This window comes from Phragmites australis, chromosome 4, assembly GCF_958298935.1.
Source record: "Phragmites australis chromosome 4, lpPhrAust1.1, whole genome shotgun sequence".
Taxonomy (NCBI): domain Eukaryota; kingdom Viridiplantae; phylum Streptophyta; class Magnoliopsida; order Poales; family Poaceae; genus Phragmites; species Phragmites australis.
The window spans coordinates 5,445,914-5,456,463 of record NC_084924.1 but is presented as its reverse complement, the minus strand read 5'-3'; the positions used below and the strand labels follow the sequence as shown (position 1 = coordinate 5,456,463).

Below are 10,550 nucleotides of genomic sequence, written 5' to 3'. Positions count from 1 at the left end.
TATCATGGAGGATTCATAATTAAAATATCAAGTACCGATTTGCACCATGCGGTAGTTAAATGACATGGCAACCACAGTATAACAAACATAAGTAGGGATGACTTTGAATGATGAGCGAAAAAACAAAAAAGGCACAAATTAACCAAATAACATCAAGTTGTTATTCAAGCGTAGTGCTCGACCTCTACTGAATCCAAATCTAAGATCCCGGTCCTCTACTTGGACGAATCAAAAGAACAGAGCGGAATAGCTAGGGTTTAAGGTGGGTGGCTCGTACAGTTGGAGTGAGGCGGCGTTGAGGATGGGGCCCTTGTGGGACTGGATGACCCACCCCTCCACCCGCACACCTCCGGGGATCGCCTCTGCGCCCGCCGCCTTCATCTCCGCCGCCGTCGGGCCCTCCCACGCCGCCGCCGAAGCCATATCTCCCCGTCGTTCGCTTCGCTAGGCTTCGGGGCTTCTTCGGCTGGTCAGAGCTTGACAGTTTTTTCTTGACCGTCTGATTGAGTTTGGATGGCTAAGATTTACTGCTACATCCGCAGCTACGCTGGAGCAAGCGAGGTACAGCTTCGAATGCACGAATTCATACAGAACTAACATATTTCTAGAATTTATGACAGATTTGGCATCTGAACTTTGCGCCAATTCAGTCCCGATCAAAATTTGCGATCATAAAGGTGCATTGGCATATTCCAATGTGCACTTGCAAAAAACTGAGCAAAAATACGACTATTTTTCAACATGTGTGATACTGAATACGGTACAAGGTACGGAAGGATAATCAGAGGGAAATATCCAGTGTTGCGATCTCATGCGTAATCAGAGTGGCAGCGTGTAGACTTCATTGTCACGGGAGTAGAAGTTAGTCACCACTCAAAGCTGATCCTAGTCAAACTTAAAATGCTCAAAACACCATTGGCCAACTCAAACCGCGCATTGCTTATTGTTGCACAAAAGTAACGAATATTAGTACACACATGGGGAGTTTATCAACGTAAATAGATAATATTACAAGTTACAACATTACATTTAGCACAAGATTTGGGAGAAAAAACATCATGTGCTGGTCATGTTATAAGCGTTGTCTGCGGAGGACGTATCCATGTCATTCAAGCCAAGCTCCTCATTCTGCTCCCAGCTCCTCTGATACTCCTCAACTGCATTCCACAGAGAACGCATTCAGCATATGAGACTTGTAATAGTACTTATATGCACATCCATCCTTACTGTCAGTATGGGGTACTAGGCAAAACATCTTCAGAGATAGGTAAAAAGTTGCACCAATCTCTACCAGTTCGTTTCAAAATTCAGGCGTAGCCATGTCCATTCTCGGTATCAAGGATGAACTATCATGTATCTGATTCATTGATAAGGTTAACTTACTGGTTAGCTGGCTGTCATCTTCTAATGAATCTGTAGCTGGGGCAACAAATGAAGCCGCCAATCCATCATCAATAATTAAAGTCCAAGGCTCTTGTAAACTCAGAAGCTGGTAAAATACATACACAAATAGTATTAAGATGGAATATAAAGTTCCCCACTAAGCTATCTAGAGAATAAAGAAATTACCTTGGATAACCTCTCTTTGAAATCCTCCCATTTCTTCTTTTTCCATTCCAGTGTGCTATCACCCAATTGGAATCCATGTATTCTCTCCAGAGCTGTAACAAAAAACCAAAAAAACACGTTACATGCAAATTCTCTGATGAGCTTCAATGGGCATACCATATGGGAGTAATAAACAGAGGGTGAATGGGCAAAAAAAATGAGGTGAACCTACCCTCGCATATTTGCACAATTAAACCTTCAACAGTTGTGACCATACCACCCAACGTTCCACTTGCAAGCTCCAACTCAAGTTCAGGTACTTTCACGCTAGCTGAATCCGACTGAAAAAGAGAACACCAAATGATGAAATTGGTATATTCAAAGATGGACCCAAACAGGCAAACAAGTTCCTTAGCTGTGACACAACTGATGCATGTATGCAATTCCTAGAGAATCACAAATTATCTGATCCATGTGTAATGGAAAAGTTAAAGAGCTGCCAACTTAAATATATGTTCAGGGGGCAAACATTGCACACTAGAGACGGAAAGAAGCCAAAAAAAACAAGAAAAAAAGCTACCTGATATGTCCAGCAAATAGTAAGATTCTGAAGGAATAAAAAGTTGCAAAATCAAATTTATTCGACAGCACATCAAGCCATTGATGCCAAATAACCTCAAGTAGAAGAAGAATATCAAGGTCAAGATGAAATATCACTAATATTCCACACCTTAGTCATATAGTCATCAATCTCACGCATAGGCATGCAAATTAAAAAATGTGCATGTTGAAAAAGGAAAAGTCCTGACCTTTATGACATCACGAGTAAGATCTTTTGCATTTTGAACACATAGAGTAATTCTCTTTCCATTGGCTGGAATTTCACCACCAGGCTTCAACTGATAAAAAAAGGCATTTTTAGCTCACATAAGTGTAAAAAATTACTAGTCAGTCTTTTTTTGTACGAAAAAGATCGAGGTAAGTCACTTGAACTGACCTCTGAGTTGCGATAACCACACATGTCACATGTTGTCGCCATAACAATCACCTCCCGGAAATATGGGATTTCTACCAAAAGTCAAGGATCAAATAGTTAACTAGGAGTAAGGAATCACTAAAAAGTTTTGTGCCCTTCATTTCAAAATGAAAAAGATTTGTGCTCTTCTTTTAAAAAAGAAACATTATGAGCCCATATTCAGAAACTCAAACGAAGGGTTACAGCTACGTGGTAGGCTACCGATGAGTTGATGGGCCCCTGTCAGCATGTGCGATAAACATGATAAAGCCATGCTACTTTAAATGGTGTAAAGCCATAAACCATATAGCTCCAACACCCACCACCAGCTAAAAACCATCCAGAAAAAGACACGTGTGTTTTATTTATTGTCCAGTATAACCCCATCCCAAACTAATAATTTACTGGTTCAAATGTGAAAAAACATACTTAAATCTAACAGCACCTGTAGATCTTAGTAAAACAGCCTGGGTTGGCCATATCTCAGGAATATCAGTGACTCTGAGATACACCTAGGACTCAACCTCTTGACAGTGGCATGGATTTCCACTAAACTGTCACTTAACAAAATATTGCATTCCACCTATAGTTCCGAAAATTTGCCAACCATCACAAATTTTCAATGAACAGTTTCTAATATGAAGTAGCACATGCAAACACAAGGTGCAGGAGCAGAGGCAGCATAACTTTTTGAGTCTTCCTTTTTCAGATTCAATGGAATTGATCACACAATAAAACAAGTGTAACAAAGATACTACATATTCCTGTTGTGATGAGCGGTCCCTTGCTACTCCTGCGGCCGGCCTATCCGTGGAGGCCCTTGTCTCGGTGTCCTCAGAGCGCTTGGCTCTGGTGTTGTCACTCCTGCGCCTTTTGGATCTTCGGTCGTTCAAGGTTGTGCGGCTCCGGTCGGGGTCAAACCTTTGTTGGTTTACTCAAGGTGTCGTCATCCGGCTGTTCTGCATGCCTCCCTGGGAGCCACCATTTCCCCATCCTCACCAGGTACTCCTAACGGTTGAGCTCGCGCTCTTTCATCTCAAAGATCAGTATGCCGCTAGACCCTCTTCTACCGCAACCAGTTGTGATGAAATGTCTTGGCTTGTTGCCGAACAATGTGTGTCGATCAAAAGGCTCAAGATGCGTATTGCAAGTTGTTTGATAGCCCCGTAACCACTTCCCAGCTTTCTGCTCTGGCTGCCATCTTCGACTGGAAATCTGACGAGGACAGTCAGGTTCATTCAGCTGACAATCTGTTGTCTTTGAGCTAGGGAAGCTACTTGTTGATCGTTTTCATTGGTCGTGTTATTGTTCCCAATGAATATGTCTACCATTCTGATTTGGAATGCCCAAGGTCTTAATATGGCTACTAGGTGTGATTCTATTCATGATGTGGTGCTCTCTTCCAAGGCTGACATTGTTTGTCTCCAAGAGACTAAAGTTGCTACGATGTCTTGTCGAATTTTGCTTGCTACGCTCTCGTCTGATATGATCAGTTTGTTGCTTTGCCTACGGATGGCTCAAGGGGTGGTGTTCTGATTGCGTGGAAGAGCGCCAATTGTCAGGTCCTCTGTTCTCGGGTGGACTCTTTTTTAGTTTCTATTCTCTGTGGTGGACTTGAGAGTCGCAACTGGTGGTTCACAGGGGTCTATGGCCCAGGATGATGATGCAAAATTGGCCTTTCTGCAAGAGCTATGTGGTATTCGTGCGCTGTGTGATGGGCCTTGGTTGGTGGCTAGGGACTTCAATCTTATCTATCAAGCGGCGGATAAGAATAGTGCGAATTTGAATCGTGCCATGATGGGTCGATTTCGCCATTTGATTGATGATACGGAAATAAAGGAGATTCCTCTTCTTGGCCGCAAGTATACATGGTCAAATGAACGGGTCTCTCCTACTTAGGTCAGGCTCGATCGGGTATTCTGCTCCTTGGATTGGGAAGAAATGTTCCCAGACTCTATCCTGCAAAGCTCGGCGTTGGTTGTCTCAGATCATTGTCCTTTGATTCTCAGGCTGAAGATTTATACTTGTGGCAAACGTCATTTTATTTTTGAAAGCTTCTAAAGCTTCTGACCTAAATTTCAAGACTTCTATGAGGTTGTGCAGGGCTGTTGGAATGCTCATGTTGCTGATAGCAGCTCAATTGAGTAAATGTTCATCAAGTTGAGGCGTCTCGGCAAGTCTCTGCAGAGTTGGAGCCAAAAACGAATTGGTAATATTAAGGGCTTGTTTGGTAGAGCTCTCACTGATTCAAATTCTCTGCGGGGAGTGATTCTCTGGAGGAAGTGATTCTGTGGCTGAAAGTGATTCTCTAGTAATTCTCTAAAATAAAATATATGGAGGAAGTGAATAAGGGGAAACTGTTTTTTTCAGCTCCCCAAATTCTAATTCATTTTAGAAAATCACTCCCACAGATTCCACTCAGGGAGCTAAAAGCTAAAAACTACAGTTTGGCAAAGCTCCTCCTGATTCCAGCCGGGAAGCTGCTCTGGGAGCTCTGCCAAACAGACCCTAAGGTTCAGCTCTCCATGGCTAAGGAAATCATTCATCATCTTGATGATTGCCAGGGATTCTCGTCTTATTTCACTTGAGGAAGGCCGTCTACATCGGAAATTGAAACATTTATGTCTTGGTCTGGCCTCTCTTGAACGAACTATTGCTAGTTTGCGCTCCCAGATTCTATACCTTAAGGATGGAGATGCAAATACTTCTTTTTTCCATTAGTAGGCTAGGTTCCGAAAAAGGAACAACTTTATTGCTAAGTTACAGGTGGATGATCATATTATCACTGACCAAGAGGAGAAGCATTCAGCTATCTTCGATTTCTATTCCGGTCTTTTGGGTGTTGCTGAGCAAAGGAGTGCAACTCTAAATCTCCAAGATTTCCATTCATAGCATCATGATTTGAGTTCCTTGGATACTCTCTTTCCCGAGGATGAAGTCTGGGCAACAATTAATGAGCTCCCTCAAGACAAGGCTCCGGGTCCGGATGGTTTCACGAGTCGTTTTTATAAATCTATCAAGAGTGATGGGATGGGAGCTTTGTTGGTTGTGCAGCAGGGACGTATCTCCAAGTTCAAGCTCTTGAACATGGCCTTCCTTACTCTTTTGCCGAAGAAACCTGATGCCATACAGGTCAAGGATTATTGTATCATAAGTCTCATTCATAGTTTCGCGAAGCTTCTTGCAAAAATCTTAGCTAATTGCCTGGCTCCAAAACTCTCTTCCATGGTCTCCTCTAATCAAAGTGCCTTTGTCCATGGCCAATGTATCCAGGATAATTTTCTTCTTGTGCAACAGCTCGTGAGATGCTTGCATAAGCGGAATGAACCATATATCCTTCTTAAATTGAATAAATATAAGGCTTTTGATTCGGTTTCTTGGCCTTTCTTGTTAGAGGTGCTTCGATTTGTGGGTTTCGGTCATTGATGGTGCAACATTTTATGCTATTTGTTTTCCACTGCATCCACTCGAGTATTGCTTAATGGTGTTCCTGGTGAGGCCATTCTTCATCGTCGTGGTCTTAGGCAAGGTGATACACTCTCACCTATATTGTTTATATTAGTAATGGACGTACTGAATTCCTTGGTTAGTTGAGCCTGTTTGGATGGTCTTTTGCTACCACTTGCGGTTTCTAGACATCATCATAGGATTTCTCTTTACACGGATGATGTGGTGCTATTTCTTCATCCTACGGTTAATGATCTTGCCTTGACCAAACATTTGTTGCATCTCTTAGGTGAAGCTTCGGGTCTGAGGACCAATATCCTTAAATGATCGGTCACTCTTATTAGTTGTCAGGAGGTTCATATGACAATTATAAGAGCTTCAATATGAGGTTAAAAGTTTCCTTTGCACTTACCTGGGCCTTCCTCTCTCGATTAAGAAGCCTACTAAAGTGGAGCTGAAACCATTGATTGACAAAGTTTCAGACTATGACAGACTATTTGCCAGGATGGAAATCATCCCTAATGAACCGGGCTGGCCGACTGGTCATGGTCAGAGTGGTCCTCTCCGCAACGCCTATTTACCATATGATTGTGTTGAATCTTCCCAAATGGGTACTCAAAGCTATTGACAAAAGACGAAGAGGCTTTTTGTGAAAGGGTCGAGAGCAGGCCAATGGCTGCAATTGTTTGGTTTCTTGGAACCAGGTTTGCCGTCCAATTAATTTTGGCAGATTGGAAATTCTTGATTTGAACACTCTAGGTTAGGCCCTTCGTACAATCGTACTAGATGGTTGTGGTTGCGCAAGATTGAACCTTCTTGGCCATGGGCTGGTTTGAAGTTTCAGATCCCTCGCTTTGCGTTGACCCTATTTGATATAGCCATAGTGACGATTGTTGGAGATGGCACAAACACTTTGTTTTGGTCCGACAAGTGGTTGCAGGGTAGGTCCATTACGGAATTGGCTCCTAATCTTTCCTCCCTTGTCCCCTGGTGAATGATTAATCGAAGGACTGAGTCAAGCATTGGTTCAGCATCAGTGGATGTCGGATTTAAAAGGGGCTCTCTCTGTCAATGCTCTGGTGGAATATCTTTAGCTATGGGAATTACTGGAATCGATCGTTTTGCAACAAGGTATGAATGATCAGCATATTTGGAGGCTCTCTCGTTCGGGATTGTATTCAAGCAAATCAGCATACAACTCCTTCATTGGTTCCATCAATTTTGCTCCTTGGAAGCTTGTTTGGAAGTCTTGGGCCCCTCTTCGGTGCAAGTTCTTCCTTTGGCTTGCTATTCTCAACATGTGTTGGACGGCTGACCGGCTGGCTAGAAGGGGCTTGCCTCACCTTGTTTCTTGTCCGTTGTGTGATCAATGTGATGAATCCATCCAACACATATTGGTCCCTTGTGTGTTTGCCCGTCAGGTATGGCACACTATCCTTCAGAGCCTTGGTTTGCAGGCAGCAGCGCCCCAGCCACGTGATTCTACGTTCACTGATTGGTAGTTGGACACGTCCAGTTTGGTCGGCAAGCCTCGGAGAAAAGGTGTCAACTCCCTTGTCATTTTGGGAGCTTTGGAAGCACCGCAATGACTGCATTTTTAACAATGCTTCTCCGAATGTCAATTCAGTGGTGTTATCGGTTTCAGTTGTGGGTGCGGATTGGTGTGCTGCCGGACCTTTGGTTGTTTGGAGTTTATTAGTTAGCTAGAGTGTTGTTTTCGTTCCTTGGTTGTTCCTTCTTGTTATGTGGCGCATTGTTTGTTTCAGTGTGTACTGTTTCTTCTTTCCTATTAATGAAATAACTTGCAGCTCTCCTGCATGTTCAAGAAAAAAAATACTACATATACTCTAGTCCTGAGCTTGATCACACCTGTGTTACCCGGACACCCGTGTCCAAAATTTTTTGCCGAGTCGGACACTCGCGTATCCGTGTCGGATTCCAAGTGGTATTTGGCGTGTCCCAAATTTTTTTGCCGAATCGGACACCCCGACACGAGTCGGACTCCGAGACCCGCACCCGTGTCCATGTAACACAGGATCACACAGATAATTAAGTGGTACAGAAATTATATGCACTCTAGTTCTAATTGATTCCACATGGTAATGGTGAATGTAAAGGGGGAAAAGGATACTTGTAGCAAAGAAACGAGTGACACACTCGGTTCCACAGGCCCCACATGTTGATGGCAAAGTATCAACCTGTCCAAGTGAAATTTGTAAGGTACATGTGGGCATAATTCCTGATGAGATCAGTGCCAGCAACTAAGCAAATATACCTCTTCTGGTGCTGAATATCTACACAACGCTGCAGCAACTTCATCAGGGTTTCCCTGAGCTATAGCACGACGGCCTGCAACAGCTCCAACTGAACCATGGGGCACCCTTTGCAACCCAACAGAATTTGATTCCACTGCTGAAGCAGGCAGAACAGCCTCTCCAGGTTGTTCTGTTGGTGGTTCAGCAAGAAAACCAAGTGCTGCTTGTTGTTCACGTGTCCTTTCATAGAATTTCACAGATAACAAAGGATCTGATGACGGAGCATGCCTGTGGATTTATGAGGGTTAATCAATATGTGTCGAATTAAAAGTACTACATGCATGGGGAACTAACAAACACATCCCGACTATTATAGTATTATTATCTTCCTATGTACAATACCAGATGTAGCCATTACATAGTAGGACACTCTATGTAACTCAAGTCGCTGCAGGTTATGCGGAAAGACAATGTAAACAATATTATCATAAAGAAAGAGAACCCGATTAGTTCAAACATTTGTACTGTGAGAACAGTCTGTTGCCTATCAAAACAAATCTAAAAGTCTTATAGATTCTAAATCTCAAATAATAGGAATTCTGAGGGATGCAGAAAATCTTACGGGTTCTCAATGAAGCTGTTTCCTGCAGGATCATCAAGAATAAAGGTAAAAGCACCTTCTACTGACCCAAGAGATCTCAATTTTAGTAAAAATTTATCGATAGCTTCAGCCTTTTGAGGATCCACTTTCTGCAGGAGACAAGTAATGCATTACAACACGGCATAATTCAAATTCCAAAAGCTAACCATACAAGTCCCAAGATTAACCTTTCTTTCATCTTGAAGAGTCTGAAGCTCATCCACAGCTCGCATAATAATACCTTCCACCTAATTTACAAGGTAAAGAAGTAAGCATGCTACCAGCAGAAGAATTTTTTTCAGAAAGGAACCATTTCATCACAAATTGTATACGGAAAGGAATGAAGCATACAGTAGAAAGTGTCCCGCGTTGAGCTTCTGGAGGAATCTCAAAGTCCAGTTCTGGAATCTGTAGATGAGTAATATGAAAAGTTACAAAAGCGGCGTGCGATGCGTATTTATCGTAAATGTATCAACAAGCACAGATTCCAAAAGCGACCCATGTTGGGCATACCTTGATAGTCGCTGAATCAGATTTCACAACCTGACGGTTAAGGATCTGTGCCAGTACCACTTGTTAGTTACAGTATAAATTACAAAAACTGTATTGATTTATTATGTACCAAAGGTTAAAACAATGGATAGGTTGTAACATACACATTACAAGAGGGCCTAGTTCTACTAACAATGAACAAATAAACAGATAATCGCACCGCAGAAGACATACCTCACTCTGCCCTGATGGGACCTCCAGGCGGTAGCAGCCTCCCTTCGGCTGGAGCTGCCCAGCAAACTGAATCTCATTGTTCCTAATGCACAAGCACGCAAATTAAAATACCATCCTACAAGTGGTAAATAATAGCTCTACAAGTCCTACATTAGTATTGCACGACACTTGTATCGCACAACGACGCAAGCTTCCCATAAATCATAAATGGGCATTGCATTACCTCTCACCACAATGCGGGCAGTCGAAAGCCATCAGAACCACCTGCGGAATCACAAATCAAATTTCGCTCCGCCCTCCGAACACGAATCAGAAGAAGCAGCTCATGCTCACGTACCTCCCGGAAGTGCGGAATCAGCGTCAGCAGCAGCCTAGTGGTTCCCTAGCCACAGCAAAAGCACAGGTCTCAGAACCCCCAACGCCCACCCCGAACCGAACAGAACCACGGAAACAAGCGGTAAACTATGGGGGGCACTCACGTTCTCGCCGCAGCGCATGCAGAGGGACTCGATCTGGTGCAGCGGCGTGGCGTGCGCCTCGTCGTCGCCGGCTGCAGCAGCCGCCGCCGTCGTCTCCGCCGCGGAGCGGAGGTCCACCACCACGCGCCCGTCCTCGCCTGAACTCGCCATGGCAGCCGGAGATCGGTGTGGATTGCAGCGCTCACGGAGAGGATAAGGCTCCTTCGAGCTTCTCGCGATGGCTTCTCTGTGGTTTTGCTTGGGTGTTGGTGGGAACTTGTTCGCCTTCGTTTCGGAGGCTTCGCGTCGCGGCGGGAGGGGACGGGAAGGGAAGGGAAGGAGCGAGAGGGTTTGTGACCTAGGACTACGCGACTACCGTAGTCCGATCCGACTACGAGTCTCTGGAAACAGCTGGGCGGACATGGGCTGGGCTGGGCTGAGATGTTGAAAAGGATAAAAGT

General features: G+C 43.9%; 1 protein-coding gene across 1 annotated transcript; it reads right to left on the bottom strand.

Moving 5' to 3' along the window:
* Window positions 1-915: 915 nt before the first annotated feature.
* Window positions 916-10,469, bottom strand: LOC133915392 (uncharacterized). The gene is made up of 16 exons (XM_062358534.1): window positions 10,111-10,469; window positions 9,969-10,013; window positions 9,855-9,895; window positions 9,632-9,713; window positions 9,419-9,463; window positions 9,257-9,313; window positions 9,094-9,153; window positions 8,888-9,015; window positions 8,286-8,553; window positions 8,142-8,208; window positions 2,546-2,616; window positions 2,358-2,447; window positions 1,781-1,889; window positions 1,570-1,661; window positions 1,384-1,489; window positions 916-1,157 (listed from the first exon to the last, which is right to left on the bottom strand). Exons 1-16 carry the CDS (start codon window positions 10,258-10,260, stop codon window positions 1,057-1,059), a joined length of 1,512 nt encoding a protein of 503 aa, XP_062214518.1. The 5' UTR covers window positions 10,261-10,469; the 3' UTR covers window positions 916-1,056.
* Between the last annotated feature and the right edge of the window lie 81 nt (window positions 10,470-10,550).

Bases quoted from the DNA above. Each gene is read 5' to 3' on its own strand.
- LOC133915392 (XM_062358534.1), bottom strand. From the start codon at position 10,260: ATGGCGAGTTCAGGCGAGGACGGGCGCGTGGTGGTGGACCTCCGCTCC. The intron at 9,896-9,968 runs GTACGTGAGCAT...GTGATTCCGCAG, and splicing joins TGATTCCGCACTTCCGGGAG to GTGGTTCTGATGGCTTTCGA. The intron at 8,209-8,285 runs GTATATTTGCTT...TCACTTGGACAG, and splicing joins GATATTCAGCACCAGAAGAG to GTTGATACTTTGCCATCAAC.